This window comes from Eurosta solidaginis, chromosome 5 (assembly GCF_040869045.1).
Source record: "Eurosta solidaginis isolate ZX-2024a chromosome 5, ASM4086904v1, whole genome shotgun sequence".
NCBI lineage: Eukaryota > Metazoa > Arthropoda > Insecta > Diptera > Tephritidae > Eurosta > Eurosta solidaginis.
The window spans coordinates 169,177,793-169,198,533 of NC_090323.1; the positions used below are offsets into that span (position 1 = coordinate 169,177,793).

A 20,741-nucleotide genomic window follows, 5' to 3' on the forward strand; every position below is an offset into this window, starting at 1 on the left:
CATGCAACCTAAATAAAAATCATAGACTTATTGATATTTCTTACAACAATTACGATGATCTTTAACTTAAGTATAAAACACTTTGTTTAAGAAAATATCTTTGGATTTTAGTTAAATATATAAAGTAAATTATACTTAAAATTACAAAAAAAAATAGAAAATAAATAACAATTTAATTCTTATTCAAAAATATTTAAACAAAAATTTTCCACCTTTTAAAATATAGCCTAAAAATTATTTTTAAAAAATTTTTAAAATTTATTAAGAATTAGTTGGGTATAATCCCAAAAAGTATGTATATATCACAGACTAACGAAAATTATTAATTTTTAACAAGCAAGGAAGTTTCGACAATTTTTGAAAAAAATTGTTAAAGAATAAATTTAGGCTGAAAAATCGATTAGTCAACATACATAGGGATATATTCATAGTCAAGATAGTTAGGTGCTAAAGTTAGTATCCGCTTTTTTGACAGATGGCTCATAAGAAATTATGAATATGCGCCATAGTTTTTATAACTTTTGATATAAGACTAACTATCAAATTAGGAACGTACGTATATATTTATCCGTATAAAGTCTAAAATTACAAAAAACAACACCTAAAACTATATGAGCAGAAAGGACTCCCAGGAAGTATGCAAAACGATATAAAATATGTAATTTATATGACTTCTAAAAGCGGTTTTTGATTTCTTAAAAAGATACATCCATAAATTAAACACTAACAAAACTTAAGTTAACTAATTTTAAAAGTGTTTTCGGAACATTCGAAATTTTGCAGTGTTTAAGAATTTGCATAACAGTTTCGAATTTTTTTACTTAAATTTTCGGAAAAAATATTCACCCCTATTACGGTTGTCAATATTGTCAAAAATAGTGTCGACGCTCATGAAATGGTATCGGCGTTGTCAATGTCGATAACTATTGACAGCTGTTGATGCTTTTTTGGTATTGACTACAACAATATTGATATTCTATTGACGCGTGTCAACATAAAATCTGTCAGCACAGTTTTTGGTGACGACAAGCGCTCAATTAAATATTCTGCTGTAAAAATTTGGTAAAATAATTCTGAATTATACCTTTTTACACACTTTGTTTAGCTTTTATTTAATTTAGGAAAATGGATAAAAAAATGAAAATAACAAACAGCAATCAATTTGCGCAGCTTGTTTTAGAATTAGAAAAAAATCCTGCGCTTGCTAAAGGATTTTCCAAAGGGACAGTTCCCAATAATTTTAAGGCGCAATGGCAGAATATTGCAATTGCAATCAATGCTCTCGGTCCACCACTCAGGGATGGTGAGGGTTGGCAAAAGGTAAAAAACAACTTATTTTTAAAGTTATGTGGTTTAACATTTTCTAAATTTAAATCTTATTATTATTATATTATTATTATCTCTTTTTATCTTTAAATCTTTAAACAAAACTTAAACACTTTTTATGCACAACAAATTGTAAATAAACAATTGCCAAAAGTATAAGGATCGTAGTTTTGCTTTGAAATTATCGATAACACGTCAACGTCAATACATTGACGAAGTAAATACCAGAATTGTATTGACGCGACGTTGATATTGATACGCCGTGATGTTGATATTGATACGAAGCGACAGTTGACGTTGACAACCATAATAGGGGTGATTGATTGCTCAACGAAAATTTGCATGGTTTTAAAACTTTTTCTAAAAAAGCCCGAAAACAAAATTTCTTCATGATAACCTTGAAACCTATCCTCAGAATTTTCAGAACTATACCAACTAATAAAAATTCGATAGTGTTTAAGAATATTCTAAAAATATATTTTAAAAATCTTCACTTGAAGGACTCCAATAATCTACTTCATTAAACTAATTTTTTTTCGACTACAAAACTACATACCCAAAAAGTTTCTAAAAATTCTGTGCAAAAATTTCCATAGTTTCATAATGATCCTTAAAAACTCCCCGAACTTTCGAACTTTTACGAAAACGTTGTTGCAATTATGCCAATTTCATACAAAGGTTTAATGAAATAATTAGTCAAATTTTCTACATTAAAGCCCTAATTGAACTCAATCCTCCATATAAAATACAAATTCTCAATTATCTCATTATTGCTTTATTGAATGCCTAATCGAGTGAAAAATTCGGTCGGTTTTGCTGGGTGCTTCGAATTTTATGGTCAATGTAACAAATGACAATCAAAAATAAATTATTTTTAATAAATTACGAAATATAGAAAAACACAAAAAAATTCAAAATTTAATTTTCGCTGCATTTGATGCAAGAGATAATAGGCACATATTTGGTTAGGTGCAACATTTGTGGGTAGTTGGGCATGCATTTTATTTTTATACTCATAGTTATGAAGGAAACGACTCATTTCCATTTTAACTTTTTTTGTAAAAACGAAATATTTTTTTAGGGCTGCTGACAGATTTTCGCTTAATGAAGCAAAAGGCCCTGTATGAAAAGGGAAACTTAATTATTTCGTTAAATAGAATTGTGATTCGATTAAGTTTCTGTGTAAAACGGTATTAGTTTGTCTAATTTCCGTAACAAAATTCATAGACAAGTTAAAACACAATTTTTTTCGAGTTCACAGCTGTATAATTTTCGAAAAATGTATGTACAGCGTTGATAAAATTTAGAGAGGATTTTAACGACGTTGAAGTTATAGGAAAAGCAAAAAACTGAATTGATCAATTTACAGAAGAAATTTTTCACCATAAACGGGAAAATGCATTTTTTTTTGGGTGGTGCGCTATGCCAAGCCTTTTTAAAGAGATTGAGCCATAACAATGTGCAACAGTCGACTTTTTTGTAGAGATTGAGGCTTAAGTAGTAGTAGTACTATCTCCATTTTTCGAATTTAGCCTCCAAAAAATAGATATCGGCTTTCGAAGTTCGAAATTCTACATTTCGAAATTTAATTTTTTTGTTAACGCGTTCAGCAAATTAAAAAAGTAAAAATGTGGTCGTGGTCCGCCTTTTTCTTTTATTTGAATGGCTGAATTCTTTTTTTGAAAAATTACAGTACTATCAATTCCAGTGGAGAGTATGTGCAGACATGAAAGTAGTAGGCACTATAATTGGGACTATCTATCTTTTCACCTCGTATAACAGCTGATTTACTAAATTTCTAAAAAAAAAAAGAATTCATCAGCCCTTCAAATAAGGGAAAAGAGCGGACCACGACCACATTTTTACTTTTTTAATTTGCTGAACGCGTTAACAAAAAAATAATAATAAAATTTCGAAATGTAGAATTTCGAACTTCGAAAGCACATATCTATTTTTTGGAGGCTAACTTCGGAAAACGGAAATATTACTTTGTCTACTTAAGCCTCAATCTCTACAAAAAATATGGGTTTGGTCCAATACCCAGAAAAAAAGTTGATTTTGTCGCATAGTATAAGCTAAAAAGATATCTCCCCATTTTTTGGAAGTGGAATATTTCATAATTTTGTTCTAAATTAACGCACTACTGCAAAAACAGTAAAAAAGTAGGCGTGGTTCGTAGTTTTTTCTCATTTCAATGATACAGGTTATACAGGTTCGAGTCAGATCTTCGAAAAAATTTCAAGATGTTTATTTCTGTATATCTGTTATTAAAATGTCAAAAGAGAAAAATGTGCATCATTCAAAATAAAAGAAGGCATATCACGTCAATATTTTTGAAATTTTAAAACTTTTAAAAATATGTACATTGAGGAGGGTCGAATTTCGGTCCTTGAAAAACCAAACATTTATTTATTTATTAGTCTACATATTTAACGGTTAATCAGACTAATTATAATTACAAGTTGAATGTACAAAAGTATACATAATGAAGTAATTAAGTTGTTGAAATGGACTGTGATGCCGAGCAACGGAAATTGATTATTATTGCTGTAGGAATGGACGTGTTTTCGAGCATTTTATGAATATATGTCAGACAATAATTAGGGCTACTATGTCTTGGAGGTTGGAAAGAACGTGTTTCCAAGCCACCCACCCAAATTGTTGCGTATGCAACAAGGTAGTCAGTAGATATTTTTTTATTACTAGGAGTTAGTCACAGGTTTCAATATTTTTGCAGTGCTTATTGAAATCAGTTACACGGACAACGTAAAGACTCGTGCATTTCGAAATTCGATCTTACATGAAGTGGTTGAAAATGTCTAGATGGTCTAATGGGAACATTAAATAAAATTTTTTTCAAGCAGAAACGGACTATTTAATATCCCACTGATAGTTTTGCTAAAAATGACACACCTACCATACCCTACGACTATGTAGCGTATGAAGCTGAATGAGTTTCAATTTAAGTAATTTAATGTCGAGTTTAGGGTTCATTGTAACGCCTAGGTCTACAAAGCTGTTGACTTTTGTTAATGGTATAATTTCCTTTTGAAGCACATGCACCTGCACTTCGGCCGGTGTAGTGAGTTGATCTGTCTCGGGTGAGCGGATAGGCCAAACAAGTTTGACATCGTCAGCGTATGGTAATTTGGATCTTGCGAACTTCGAAAGCCCATTACTTTATTTTGGATGCTAACTTCGAAAAATGGAGAAATCACTCGTTTGTTTATGGTTCAATCTCTTGAAAGGAGCTGGCTTGGAAAATACCAAAAACTTAAGATTATTGTTTTACATGTATTTTATATATTGTTTTATATATACATACATATATTGCATTTTGCACACTTTAAAAAACAGAATGTATGAAAATTGAAAGGAGACCCTTCCTACTTCAAGCGCCGTTCTCAAGAACATTTATTTGTAAAATTGTTTGGCACGTAAGTGCTTCTAGAACTTAAAAATATACAAACATCGAATATCGAAATAATGAAACACATAGAATGTATTTGGCATTCAAGCGATAATAAAAAAACTTTATATTTTCTGGCAAACTTACTTACATATTAATTAAAAAATAAATTGTATGCTAAAATGACACAAATGTCTGTATGTATGTATGTAAGTATTTTTATGTAATGCAAATCTATGTATACAATTTAAAATGGTCTTCATTAACTTTATACAGTAACGCTAATTACAAAATGTCTAAAAAAACTTATGCGTAGGTATATATGTATAAATGTCTAAAATATGGAAACAATTTTTTTTTAAATATTTAAAATTTATAAATAAAAGCGCTTAATATATAATTGGTTAAAGTATTTAATACTACAAATTATTGTTGTAATTAATTACAAATATGTAAATGAGTAATTTATGCAAGTCTTGAAATTTTTTTCATACTTGCTTGGTTTTTTTTTTTCAAATATTTCACTTTTTTAATTTAAACAATTGCTGTTTTAAAGTATTGCTAGTAACTAATATGAGTAGTTAAAAATGTCTTGATCTGATTTCAATTGTTTAGTTCTACAACTAACAGCAATTTAAATTGTGTTCTTGATGTATGACTAGATTTTGTATGTATTTATGTAGTATAACGTTAGCTTAATTCACAAAGGTCCTAACCAACAGATTTTTCAAGAATGTGATTATAGCAGATTTTCTTATGGTATCATAAAATACACGCTCAGTACATATTCGAAAGTGTTGGAACCATTAATAACGGAGTTTAGGATTTTTTGCTACTCCTGTAAAATTTGGATTTGTTGGTTAGGGCCCTTGTGAACTAAGCTTACGGTTTGTATGTTTATATATAATTTGCATTAATATTTTAAATGTGTACAGGGTGCGCAAAAGCATGCAGTTTAAGATAAAAAGTATATTTTTTATTGAATGCTTTCAATAAAAAACGTATTTTTTGAGTTTATAACCCTGAATTCCATTTACAATTTTGTTAACATTATTTAAAAATATATATATTTTTGGTCAATTTTTGTGCGCACCCTGTATTTATAATTGTTGAAGTTGTTTGTTAATCATAAATATATTTTGTATATAAGTTATTTAGACATTAACTTGCTCCGCTCGATGCAATGAGATTTAATTATACATTTTTTGGAATTTCCTTTTCATTTTTACGTTCACAAGAAATTTAATAAATTTAGCAAACACATAACACTATGCAACATCATTTTTGAGAGCGTTGTGATATCAAAACAGGCTATAGAATATTTGCTTTCGTGGCTAAATGTGGCTTGGCTGGAAGTTTTTGTGAAGAGCACGAAAATAGCAGCCAAAAATTGTTATTAGGTTTAATCACTTATTTTTTCTTTTATTTAGTTTAGTTTATAAAAAGGTTCTATATTGTAATTGTATAATTGTATTACAAAAACTACGCAAACTAAAATCGAAAATGTTTGCGAAAAAATTCGAAAACTCTAAAAAATGTTTTTAAACTTTTTCAGTAAGCAGTTTTGCAGTCAATAAGCTCTAATTTAACGAAGTACAAGTTTGACGTCGCTCACAAGTGGCATTCAATTTTTTAAATATTTTATTCTCGAAATAAGTTTTAGATTTTTTTCAATACAAAACAAAACCCATCAAAAATAAATTAAAATTTTCAGTTTCAAGTTTGGTTAAAATTGATTGTACTAGAAAACTAAATTTCATAAAAGTCCCTAAAAATGCTAAAAGTTTCGAAAATTTCCGTGGGGGCCAATTCCTCTTCTGTAAAACGGTGATATGAAAAAAAAAAAATTTCAAACAAAAATTTACTCAAATGTATGGAAATTTTTTCACTTCATTGTTTCACAGAACCATGGGGTGAATCCCCATAAAATGAAAACGATGTTTACACATTTCTGGAATTTTCTATTTTTTACAAAGCTGAATACTCAAAAAGTTTCTAAAAATTCTAAGTAATAATTTCGAAATTTTCATAGAGTTTTAGAAATTTCTCGATTATATGCGAAAACAATTTTTTAAAATTTCGAATGTTTACGAAATTGGTTTGCATAGTGATAATAATTTAAGCTGCTATCTTCGTGTTCGCAGCTGTATGCCAAAAAAAGGTTAAAACTAATTATTAAGCGAAATACCTAGTTCAGGTAAATGCTTTGAAGTGTAGCATAGCGATTTTAGTGTAACCACAAAAAAAAAAAATGCTGCAGTTATACTTTTTTGCTGGTACAAGTAATTAAATTCCAAGCGTTGCACTATACGGTAAAATGAATTTTTTGAGTATTTGTGAGTAAAATAGATGATTTCCACGTTTTTCGAAGTTCGTTACCAAAACATAGCTGTGAGGTTTCAAAGTTTGAATTAAGACCTGCTGTAATCCTTTTTTAAATTAAATTATTGCAAATTCAAAAAGGGAAAATATGGACGTAAAATGGTTTTTCATTTAATTTTAATGGTTAACTTTTTTTCTTTCGAAGTTTATATCAATGGTCAAAGTCAGATTACTGAAGAAATTAGACCATTAAGACCATTAGACCATTAAACGTAAAAAATGCATACTATAAAAAAAAAAAAAAATAAAAAAGAATTTTTTCATTTGGGTTTTCTAAATATATAATTTGAACAAATTAAATACGGAGGGTCTAATTTCTAACTTCGAAAGCCGATATCTATAACTTCGAAAAACGGAGCAACACTAATACCCACATTCCGATTTCAACTATTTCGAGATATGGTTATACATTGTTTTTTTTCGAAATTGATTGATACTAATTTGTTTTCTCGGTATCGGTTTTCCTTATTTTGAATTTAACGGAGCTACACTAATACCCAGATTCCAATTTCAGCTATTTTGAGAGCTATGAAAATTTTCTTCGAAATTGATTGATGTTAATTTCTTTTCCCGCTATCGGTTTTCCTTATTTTAAATTTAATTTTCATGAGCGCCTCTCAAATAATAGTACTATTTTACCGACGTTGTCCAGTTCAGAGCGCTTAAAATTGGTTTGAAAGTATTCCACCCTCCCAATTACACTAAAAATGTTGTAAAGTGTTAATTTAATTTTGTTTCCCCCACACATTCATATGATATGCTACTACCTAATAACACCTTTCACTACTAAAGCAGGAAACTAAAGCCTTTAAACTCAATGCGCCTGCTCGCTCTTTTTCTCACCTCAACCAAAACTTAAGATGCTTTCATTTGCGTTTAATGAAATTACCCTCAGCGTCTAGCAAACTATGCCATGTTGGCAATAATTGCTCTTCATACTCGTCCTCCTCCTCCCCTGTCTCTTTGGTCAAATCACCTTCAACACATTTGCTGTGACTTCCACTTTTTACTGTCGACCGAGTTTCCCGCTTCAATAATATTTACCTATGCAAAGCATTCGTCAACTGTTTCAACGACTGACCCACTTCGTTAACTAAACGTTCGTTATCTTGCACATTTTTACTACCAGCTGTGCGTAAACTCTGCGACTGCTTTTCAACGCGTGTCACCAGCTCACGAAAATGAAATTTCGAATGTGGCGGCATTGATTCGTTGTCGGCAAATACTACACAATTGTTTTGTAGTATATTAAGTTTATCGCTAAGTTGTAGCCATTGTGAAGCGGAAATCGAATTGACAGGATGTTGATGTAATGAGGCTTCGAGTAGCGCTACCAATTCTAATATACTTTCACGGGAAATTTGTGTAGAACTTTGTAGGGAGCTGAGTGGTGAACTTGTTTGCGAACTATCCATAGTGCCACCCGCAATCTTTTGTGAAATAGGTGTGGCATATATGGTGAGTTTGGTGGGTTTGAGTGGCACGGCGGGTTTATTGGCTGCTGTTGTTGCGCTACTTGTTGAAGTATTATTTGTTGAAATACTAGATGTAGTGAGTTTATTATTTTGTTGGACGCCGCCACTACTATTTGAGCTACTACTATGTTCAACAAAAAGTGATTGTGTCATTGTTACTATTTCGTTGTTAATCGTTGTTATATTCCCTGTTGATGACGAATTAGCGCTGTTGGAAGTGGAGGAGATTAAGTTGCTGCTGGCGCCAGTAGTACCCACTTGTTCACCATACTGCTGACTACCACCATCTGTGAAGAGTTGAGTTGAGAGAGAGGTTGTTAATTGGGATTTAGTGCAATGGGAGTTGGTATTGTTGAAATTGGAGTTTTGATTTGGTTGCGGTATTATTGTGCTTGTTGTGGGTGGAGGTGGTGGTGGTGCAGCCGGTGGTGGCTTATTTGCTATGGAATTCATGGTAGTGTTGGTGGTGCTACTATGGATATTTATGGCGGCAGTATTGGTGGCATTGTTACGTGGTGACATTTGAGTGCAATGTGGTGGTGGAAAACGATTTGAATTTGCGCTGGGCGTTGGCGTAACTACGTTGGTGGCATTCGCTATAGGTTTCAAATTGAATTTGGGTGAAAGTTGATTTGTGGTGCTGGTGCCAGTACTGCTTGCGCTATTCGCCTGTTGTGTTTGCTGGGTGGTGTTCGTAGTGGCGCTAGCATAATCAGCACCACTACCCGGTTGCTCCCACATTTTTTTCAAACTACTTATACTACCTGTGCTACGCCGTTTACCAGCTTCCGCTTCAACGACGCCAGCATTGTTATCTGTGAGCTCAGTGGCATTACCATTTGAAGTTGTGTTGTTGGTTGAGTTGGCGTTGTTGGTGTTAATAGTATTACCATTACTATTTGTTATATCATATTTTATATTATCAGTCTTTTGTTGTTGTGTTATTTGTGCTGGCGTCATGCCACCATGTGAAGCTACTGTGGTGAATTTCTTGTCTCCACCCCCTTTACGACCCAGTGTACCGGTTGTTGACATCACAGCTTGTGCTTTATTATTTTGCAATATACTTTTAGGCGCTGTTTCATCAGCGCTTACGTCTTTTTTGTGCTCTTTCGGTTCCTTTTCGACTTTTCGCAAATGCGCTTTAAAATCAATAATTTGATTTTCTGTCTTTTGCGTAGGTGTTGGTAATTTTTTGGGTTCCACTTTTTTCAATTGTGCCTTAAAAGAGTTTGCATTTCCATTCTCATGCAAGCCACTCGCATCGCCGCTGCTGCTACTGGGTAGCTTTGGTGCCGGTGGTGGTGCTGCTGCTGTGATTGTTGATAACGACTTTTGTTTAGTTAAATTCATTTCAGCCAATTCAGTGAATAACAATGAAACCGGATCTGACGCTGGTGGTACAGTTTGCATGCCATTTTGTATATTAGATACATTTTCTTTGGTACGATCTTTAATTTCAGCCATTAATTTCTCTTTCATATTCAATTCCTGCACGTTAGTGCCGCCAGTTGTGCGAGATTTTCCCTCTGGTGGTGAACCTAGCGAACTACATGAATCTGTTGATGGTTCACGTTTACGCAGTGACACACCAAAACGTGAGCTTGCTTCCTCCACGCTAGGCGCTGTGTTGGATACATCATTGCTGCTATTATTTGGTAATGTATATTGTTGCTGCTGTGCGACAGCAGTTGTCATTTGTAGCTCTTGCAGCACTTCAGCTGTTGGTGGTGGTGGTGGTGGTGGCGGTGTCTCAAATTCCTCTGGTGGTGGTGGCAAATCGAGTGGTGGTGGTGGAAATTCCAAATTGGCTAAAGCTGGCTGTTGACTACGTTTTGGTGAATTACTCGAAGAGGCGCCACGAAATGAGGAGAACGTCATCATGGTGCCATCGGCGGCTGTGCGGTGACGCTGTAATTTATTCAAACTTGCTGAGGCGCTGTTTTGCATTGTTACACCACTTGATGAATTGCTGCGTATCATTTGTTGTGGTGGTGTTGATACGCCGCCAGTACCACCATTGCCTGCTGCAATACTTGTCGATTTAAGGGGTGGTGGCGGTATTGGTATGCAATGTGCCGGTGGGAGTTGTTGACGTTGTGTTGCTGCAGCATGATGTGCACCAACACCATGGCCATTTGTGGTGGTGGTGATTGGTGGTGTAATCGTGCTTAAATGTGCTTTGTTGATATTGTGTTGTGTTGTTGTATTGGGATCTTCAAGACTATTCAAAAATGCACCAATACGTTGCACTTTTGGTAAAGTGCCATAACGATTTACAACACATTTCACATTTTTCACCTCAAGCGCGCCAACTGTCACATGATGTGGTGTAGTGCAAACGCCACCACCAGCGCTGCTATCACGTGGTGCATGTTGCTGTTGTTGTTGCTGATGTTGTGAACGTTTACTTTGACGTGTTTCTAAACCACGATTACCCATCACAGGCGTTGGACGCTTAAAAGAGCTATGTTGTTGTGCAGCACGTGGTCCAATACCACCACCGCTATGCAGCGAAGAATGTTGTTGTACCTTGTTTTGTGTGGTGGGTATATTTTGACATTCCAAACTATCACCAGTAGCATCTGTATCCGGATCACCAGTTGTATTTTCATTCTCAGAATCATAACGTTGTGTCAGACTATTCATATCACGCGTGAGACCTGTGAGTGGAGGAAAATAAGAAAAAATAAAACAATAAGAAAAACAAAGGAAAAATTAGTACAAATTTTTAGGCGCATATTTAAAAAGTAAGTTGTATAAAAATGCAATTGTTGTGCAATGCGTTGATAGGTGGATGCGATGTTGGGGTTCGGCATTAGCATTTATTAATTTTTTTGCATTGGAGGGGTCCGGCAACCAGGCAGTAAGATTATTGTAATGGAAATGAATGTGAAAAGGCATCATAAAGCAATATAATTAAAATTTTTGTTATTAAATATATATATATGTACATAGGCTTATGCACGTTTTATACAGGGTGTTCACACTGGAAAGCAAGCAAAATAGCTTTAAGCACTCACTTCAAGTCTTTGAGCCAATTCGTAACGGTTTCCAATCAAAAATAAAGTTTGTAAGTCGCATGCGTGTGATTAAAATTTTTTTTGTGCTCATTTTCCAAACACCTTGAAGGAAGCAGCTATCACCATATTACTTACACACATATTAACTCCATTGCAACCCTCTATAATTTACATAATTAATAATAATTCATATAAATATCGAGTTTTTGAAATTGTTAGTGAGGAAGTAACAAATTTAATAAATCAACTCAACGACTACTTACAGGAATAGATCAAAAACTCAACACGGAGAAGTTTTAAAATTTCAAATTGAAAATTAAGTTATGTTAAAAATTTAAATTAAAATAAAGAGATCAAAAATAATTTTTATCGAAATAAGTAAGGCTAAAAACCTCAAAAAATAAGTTAAAATAACTTCAAAAACAGTATATTTAAAAAAACTGCAGAAAGAACTTTAGATAAAATAAAAAAACAAAAAATTAGAAAACATAAAACGGAAATCTAAAAAAAAAAAACGGAACATGCTAGAGGGAGATCCCAGGGACCGCATACAGATACTTATTTTGTAAGTAAAAAAATATGACCCCGAAAATATTGGGGAAACAGTCCGCTGTTGTTCCCGAAACGATACCGAAACAATGTCGAAATGATCCTTGAATGGTCCCTAAATAATTATAAACTGATCCCGATCGCGAAACGATCTAAAGATTGTCACATTATCCCTAAACAGGCAAGAAATTGCTCTGAAATTGTCATAAAATGACCAGTACCGAAACAGTCAGGAAGTTATATCGAGACTAGGGCGCTTGTTTACAATCGATAATTCGGATAGTCGACTATTCGATTAGTTGAGTAGAAACTTTTGTATTGAATGGAAGCCGACTAAATGGTATTAGATTTCAAGATAGAATGCAACCGATTAACTGCCATTATTCGAATATTGACAGTTTCAAAAACAAATTTAAAAAATTTTAAAATTAAATTTTTTGGCAAACATTAAAAAAAGTTAAGTTGTTTGTTTCAAAATAAGTTTCCGAAATTCTTTTCTAGTTAAGAGGATGCTAAATAATCTATTAGTCGAATATCAAGCTTTAATCGTAACGAACCCCCAAATAATACCGACTTAGTCCCGAAACGGTCTGAAATTGATCCAGAAAACAATCCCTATATTATCATAACACGGTTCCAGTATTAAATGGTCCTGTAAGAAAATCCGAAATTATCCCCAAATGAACCTGAGTTCGGATATAACCATCAAAACAATATCGAAATTATACTGAAGCGATCTCGACAAGATTTTTAAATCCCGCCGAAATACCACTCCTTCACAGTGGATGGAGATGTTTCGGCTCACTTTTATAAAGTTCCTTAGACATCAGTATATAGACTCAGACTTACAAAGATTTCGAAAAACTTTTCTTGCGCTCTTTGATTGGCCTATTTGGAGGCCTTGAGATCTTAGAATATAAGCAAAATATAAAATTTAAAAAAGAAACAAAAAAGTTAGAGAAGTAAAAAGAAACGAAAAGCCAAAAAAAGGTATTAAACATTTTGCTGAAAACTCGATAAGCCGTTATTTTTTTATTTTATAAGGTGCCAAATAGAATAAAAACGGGCAATCTTAAATAATGTACCATTTAAAACTTGATATTTGTCCAAATTATTGGGTGTGCAATAGGACGAACATTGCTTTTTAATTCCGATATAGACGTCTGAATGAAATATCACCCTACCATAAAAAAAAAAAAAACAAAATGCAAATCGCGATAACATTCAAAGAGATTTTAGGCCGAGTTTCTTCTCTTCCAATTTTCGCCGTGTTCCTTTTAATTTTTCCTACAATTTGGCGGGACGGGACATACTTCGTTCGTATTGAATGCTTGCTGAAATTTTGGGAGGGTGTTCTTAAACCAAATTCTGAAATAAAGCGTTATTAAATCAATTTCTTATGTAGGGCGTTTTTGAAAAATTCAGACTAGGTCGTTTTTTCGAAGGGACACCCGAATGGGATGATATTCCACTCAGTGTCGGCAACTGTTTCAGTTCACCGTTAAGCATATAAAAAGTTAGTAAATTTTTACTGTGCCTAATTACAACTGAGAACAAAAATACTAATATTAAAACAAACACAAATTAATACATAGACCAAAGTAAAAGCTAATGTACCAAGAATGATAATATCAGAACACAATAATTTACATTAATTTAAAAATTTTAACAGAACACATATTATAACATAGACGGAAAGTAAGTAGGCCAAAGAACCACGAAGATTAATACCAAAACATATTAATTTAAAATTTTGAACATTTAACAAATCGAAGAAAAATCAAAACTAAAATTAAACAAATGAAATGTTTTAATAATCTTACTCAGGTGTGAAATACCTCGAAAAAATATATCGATTAGGAAACTACTGCAAGAGGATGATTTCTTTATAGAATATTGGGGAGGAGGTGGTGTTGTAGTACACAAAGTATAAGAATTCGTTTTGCAACGTTTATTATTATTAGTGTTATTGGTTTGGGCATTGGATTGTAGTACAACATTATATGATTGTTGTGGTATTGGAGTTGGCTGTTTTTGCAACTGTTTTTGTAGTTGTTGCTGTAGGTTGAAAAAGATGCTACTACCATTTGTATTATTATGCTCATCAATCAGATTTCGTGAATCATCCTCACGATATGTTGAATCACGGCTAGTCGAAAGTAAACTAGAAAGAGTGGAAAGAAAAACACAAAAATATAAAATCAATGATTGAACAATAAGCAAATTTGGTATCTAAATATATCCTCGTAACATACCTTGTACGCTTTGGCGGTGCAGGCGCTTGTTTGCCTTGTTTGTTGGTGGTGCGGCGCATTTGCACATTACCCTTGCCTTGACTTGAAAACGTGCTCAATTTGGTAGATGTGGAACCAGTCTCTGCATGACGAGGGAGGATATTAAATATGTGTCTTAGTAAATAAATGATAGGGAAATTTTAAATAATTGAAGGCAGTGTTCAAGTTTAGTAATTATTTTTAAATGAAATACAAATGGCCTCACATACTCGTCCCTGGTGTAACCGGAAAACTTTGAAAAACAACTCGACTGGACATTGCATCAACCCAATTTCCTCGTTTTTCGCAGCTAGTCTTAAAAACATAGATATAGAAGTGGTCTGCCTGCTTATCGAATATGATTTGTATAAATCTTTTCTCTTTAACGCAGATTTTCGAAAAAATTAAAAGCGATAAAAAATTACTGACGATTGAGCATAGGAAGAAAGCGAAACCTGCTATGAGTCTTCTGACAACAGATTCGAGTTAAGTGGATCAAAATGCATGGGAATACATTTGTCACCATGCTCACATCTAACTATTTAATACATTACAATATGATTCACATTAAGATGGGTCCAATTTCGAGTATCGTTAGTTTGGTTTGGTTTTATGGAGCAAGAAATACAAGAAAGGAAGGAAGACCATGCCCACCTCTTTACTTTTTTCTTTTGTAAACACAACAAACTGCGAAATTCATATCTGTTTTGTAGGCTTACTTCGAAAACCGGGAAAACTAAATTATTTGATTATAGAACAAGAAAAAAATTTACACAATTCAAACCAGAAAAGAAGGCAGATCATGCTTTCATCTTTATTTTATTAATTATTAAATCATATCTGTTTCAAAAACATGGAACACTCCTTTTTGCAGACCATGCCCAAATCTTTACTATTTTAATTCGAAAATCAATATCTATGTTCCGGAGGCTAACTTCGAAAAACCAGGAAACTATTTTTTTTTATAATAAAAAATTAAGATATTAGGATGCATCCAATTTCGAACTTAGAAAATCATACCTGTTTCAAAAACATGGAATACTCCTTTTTGCAGACCATGGCCAAATCTTTACTATTTTAATTCGAAAATCAATATCTATGTTCCGGAGGCTAACTTCGAAAAACCGGGAAACATTTTTTTTTATAATAAAAAAATAAGATATTAGGATGCTTCCAATTTCGAACTTAGAAAAATCATATCTGTTTCAAAAACACAGAACACTCCTTTTTGCAGACCATGCCCAAATCTTTACTATTTTAATTCGAAAATCAATATCTATGTTCCGGAGGCTAACTTCGAAAAACCGGGAAACTATTTTTTTTTATAATAAAAAATTAAGATATTAGGATGCATCCAATTTCGAGCTTAGAAAATCATATCTGTTTCAAAAACATGGAACACTCCTTTTTGCAGACCATGCCCAAATCTTTACTATTTAAATTCGAAAATCAATATCAATGTTTCGGAGGCTAACTTCGAAAGACCGGGAAACTAATGTTTTGCTTACGGATCAATCTCTTAAAAAAAAAACGAATTGGGTCCAATACCCAGAGAGTATGTATAACGTAGTTTATCGGACCAATTCTAAACGAAAATTCCGTGCGAGTTTTTTCCCTTCTCCCATTCCTCGTATTCTAAATAAAAATTCCTTGTGAGTTTTTCACTTCTCCCTTTCCTCCTATTCTAAACAATGTTCGAAAAAGCCGAAACCGGTTATGGGAGAAAAGTAGGTATTATGAATGTGAGGGAGAGGGAGATTTCTCTGCCGTTTCATAGGGGTTTTTTCACTAGTTAAATTAAAGGGAATGCATCAAAGTAGTTAAAGGAAATTGGTTATTTTAAGAAAGAAACTTATTTGTACAAATTTGTGCTAAAATATGTATTTACATTCTACCACAATATTCTCACTGTTAATACAACAACAACAACAACCACAATATTCTTTATTTTAAGTCGAAAAATATATCATAAGCAACGGAAGAGCTCTTCGCATATTTGATGCAGCCATCCAGAAATTGCGCAAGGATTTTTTAAGAAGGCTTAAATAGATTTTGGCATATGGCGAACTCAACTCGACTTGGCCGCCAGAAAATTGCTTTGCCGAATGAATGCAGGTAACTCCGGCGGATTTGTGTTATCCCGCCGGTCTTCTTCCTATGCTCCTCTGTTGATGTTGCTGTGGCACCAATTCATTACTCATTTCAGTGAATACCACATGAAATTCAATAATGTGCATTGTTTATACCTTATTTCTTAATTTCAAACAAATTGGCAACAATAATTAAACTTTACAATTTTTTAAACAAAATAAGAAATGCGCAACGAAATTTCAATTGACAAAACAGCTGACTTCGAAAATTCGAAATTCCTATTCCCCAATTATTCTTCTCCCTAGGAGAAAAGAATTGGAGGAATTTTTCCGCGGGAATAAAATAATCCGCGAGAACAAAATTCCGCGAGAATATTTAGAATTGGTCTGTATATGTCTACGAATAAACGAAAATGAATCAAATTTCAACTAAACTTAATGTGATCGATTTTAGTTTCATGACACGCCCAGAACACCACCTTCAGATTTTTATTTTAATATTTACCCGACATTGGTGTGCCCACTGGTTGTTCGATTAGTCCACCGCTTGGAGTTAAGCCGCCTCCACCGCCACCGCTGCTGCTGCCGCCACCACCACCACCTCCACCACCATTCCCTGGTATACCCTTTTTACCCATTTGTGGTGTTAAACTCTGCGTCAGTGTTGTGGCATTCAGTTGTTTGGCGACCGCCTCAGTAATTGATGATTCCTGCAGATCGAAGAAAACGAGACGTGGTCGTACGTTATTATTATTGTTCTTACTAGTAGTACAACGTATTTTCATGTTCATAGCTATTCTATCATCATCATCAACGACATATTGATTCTCATGATTTTTAAATAGATACTTATGAGGAGGCTCTACATTAACAATCAAATTGTCTTTTATCGTTAGCAATTTAATCGCATTGCTTATATTTTTAATATCGGTACAACTGTTGTACCCAAGACTGTCATTACGATCACATCAAAGTTCGACGCCATCATCATCATCAACGTCATCATCATCATCATATTCATCATCGTCTTCCTCATCATCATCATCATCGTCATAATCTTCACAAAATTCACCACTGTCACCACAATTGTCATCCCACACATCACCACCCACCTGAAACATATGCTCCAATGCATGATGTATGCTCTTAAATGTTGGCCGATCTGCTGCATTCCAATGCCAACATTGCCGCATCAAATCATAAACTTCCGGTGGACAACCTGGTGGCCTCTCCATTCGATAGCCCTTCTCTAACTTATGAAATACATCGGTGAGATCAATATTCGGGTATGGTGAAGCGCCATATGTGGCAATTTCCCATAGCAAAACACCAAATGCCCATACATCAGATTTTGTACTGAATTTATTGTAGGCCAGACCTTCGGGGGCAGTCCATTTAATTGGAAATTTGGCCCCAGCATGCGCTGTGTATGTATCATCACGCATAAGACGCGCCAAGCCAAAGTCGGCCACCTTTACCAATTTATTATCACCAACTAGACAATTGCGTGCCGCTAAGTCACGGTGTATGTAATTTCGCGACTCCAAGTAGCTCATGCCGGAAGCAATCTGTGTAGCCATATAAAGTAATGCAACAGCGTCTAGAGTTTCGCGTGCAGGTGAACGTAGAAAGTCCAAAAGATTGCCGTGTGACATAAATTCAGTAATGATGTAGAAGGGCGGCTCTCGCGTGCAAACACCTGGAAGAGAAAAATTTAAGAAGTTAGAAAGAAGATTCAATTACTACTCTAGATGTCTACTTATAAGACTAAAGCCTCTGGATAGTAGAAGATCTATTTTAGCGCTGATATTTATTTATGATTTGATAGGGGGCACGATTGACTCACCGTTTCTTTTGGAGCGTATTCGCTTCAATATACCATCTAGAACACTTCGAAATCATGATATTTTTTTATTGGATAGGGCCAGAACGACATATGTCGCTAATTCGCCTATTGCTAGGGCATTGAAGGAATTCAATCTTCTTACTAATGCCAGGGAAATTGATTTTTCAGTAAATAAATCAAAGTTTAAACTTATACTAAATGACTTATATGGTAGATAATATTTAAGCTAATAATTTGTAAATAGTCTGTAAGGATATTTTAATTTGTCCTAGATTTACTTTGAAATAAATAAATAAATAAATTAAACAAACTTTTTATGTGTGGAAAGAGCTCAAAACAAAAAGAGGAGAACTTTGATACCTTTTTGCATTCTTAGGTTTCATGGACCGTTGAAGAGATAAAAAGTCGCAGCGGGTTACAGGACTTATAATATATCTATGCGCAGCAAGGAATGCGTGAAGCGAATACGAATGAAAAAACTAACAAGCCAGGACTGAGATCTCCTTTTTCTGATGACAACCACAGCAAATTTTTAAGGGCCTTCGAATGATGCTCTGCTGGTTAATCCCGTAGTAAAGGCAAAAGCTGACATCAGCGCCATAGAAAAAACTCGTAGGACGACTATTTACTGCGGTTGCTGTAGTAGCGATAAGGACACTCCCCGAAGGCCTTGGGGAGTGTAATCGATGTTGATGGTCCTTTGCCGGATGCAAATACGGTACGTTCCGTTAACAAGCACCAGTAAGGCACCAGCCCGACCATCTCGGGAACGATTGAGTATGGCCAGGTGAAACCTTCAAGGCCATACCACCCTTCCACCCCCTAGATCCGTGAGGAACTTGGGGTCGCCAGAGCTTCGGCTGCTAAAGTAACAGGATTCGCCACGGGTAGGTGAGGTTAACAATTGGGTTGGAGAAGCTATATTTTGCGCTAGCAACACCTTGAAATGGTTGCGCTACACAATCCCTTGAATGAAATTGGTATTTTAGTCGCCTCGTGCCGCGGGAATATTCTGAGCCCCCTGACACGCTTGGGGGAGGGGGGGGGCGGTTGGCTGTCGTACAGGGCTGTGAAAAAACATCTCGCCACTCTTTTTTATGAGAAAATAGAAAGGTCCTACAATGACTGGGTATGCAGACCCCTTGTCTTTGGCCAAACGCACGAAAAATTCAGCCTACACGATCTAACGTCACCCACTGGGTTGAGGTTGATTGACTTCACCGGGGCTTGAAATATGGTCATCTGCAGTACCATGTTACTTGGCCGTCTCCTGATCGAGGAACACAACCCTAAATCCATCACGTTATGATTTACGGTCGGCATAGTCATAGTTTTCTGGATAAGAGCACTCTACGAAATCCTAATAAAGACTCGGACCACCACCTTGTGGTAGCCAAGAAAAGCACACGGGTCTATGCAGCGTGGAAAGTGATTGCAGTGAGCAAAGGAAAGTAGCTGATGTTAATATTGCTAACCGTAGTAGCACTGGATAGCATTCCATCTCCTGCATCCTTAATCACAGCGGCTTCTGCTTGAAAGATGCATCAGTGATTGGCAAGCTTGAACCAGCGGCTTACGTTAAGCTCCTGATAGAAAACTGCCCTACCAACCTTCCCGCCCAACTTCGACCCATTCGTAAAAAAGTTAAGCAGTCTGGGATAAAGTCGAAGCTTGTACGCCCGAACTCAGAGCCCATTGCCCGAAGCCTGATCAACGACGGAGACGCACCCGTCTTGCGCGTAATATGCACTGGATATATGTATGTTCAGCATGACATTGAAAACCAAGGTAGATGCTGTTCTAAGAGCGCTGTTGATATCAACAGGGCTGTTCTTTGTACTGGCAATAACATTTTTGTTATGATCGCTGTGTCTAGTGCTTTCCATCAGTGTACTTTCCTTGGCAAGAGCACCCACCTGCTATCAGCTGTTGCCTCCCTGCGGCACTTTATAACTACAACATCCACGCCGATGGCACTACGCTACCGACTCTCCTACACCCTAAAATCTTGGGTGTGACGTGTGATCAGCTCTCAGAATCGCTACGGGCTGTCTTCTTATGTCCTCAGAACACCATCTACATAATGAGGCCAGAATACTCCCCATCAGGGAGAGAAATGCGATGCTAACCAAACAGTTCCTGTTGAATACCCAGAAACCTGAGCATCCCAACAGACATCTGATTAATGAGCCAACACCGCCTAGGGACTTAAGGAGTAATCTCCGTAAGCATTTTGAGGAAATACGGCACCTGAGAACTCAGCCGTATGAAGCAAAAAACACAAGCAGGCCCTTGGTGAACTCCACAAACAGGCGTCGGACCCTTATGCCAGGAACTGCCCGGTGAATCCAGTACTCAAAGAACAGTA

The 20,741-nt window shown here is 35.0% G+C and overlaps 1 protein-coding gene across 11 annotated transcripts in view; it reads right to left on the bottom strand.

The window, feature by feature from the left end:
* Positions 1 to 4,919: 4,919 nt before the first annotated feature.
* Abl (tyrosine-protein kinase Abl) overlaps positions 4,920 to 20,741 on the bottom strand; it is a 307,213-nt gene continuing 291,391 nt past the window's right edge. For 5 of the 11 annotated variants that reach the window (XM_067757028.1, XM_067757022.1, XM_067757021.1 and 2 more), the window contains 5 exons: positions 17,640 to 18,226; positions 17,033 to 17,237; positions 14,420 to 14,540; positions 13,988 to 14,328; positions 4,920 to 11,255 (listed from right to left, as the gene is read on the bottom strand). In XM_067757028.1, the coding sequence (XP_067613129.1) occupies positions 8,158 to 11,255; positions 13,988 to 14,328; positions 14,420 to 14,540; positions 17,033 to 17,237; positions 17,640 to 18,226 (4,352 nt within the window). In that variant the 3' untranslated portion in view covers positions 4,920 to 8,157. The remainder of the gene's footprint in view (positions 11,256 to 13,987; positions 14,329 to 14,419; positions 14,541 to 17,032; positions 17,238 to 17,639; positions 18,227 to 20,741) is intronic. The other 6 variants (XM_067757030.1, XM_067757026.1, XM_067757024.1 and 3 more) reach the window with 5 other exon arrangements.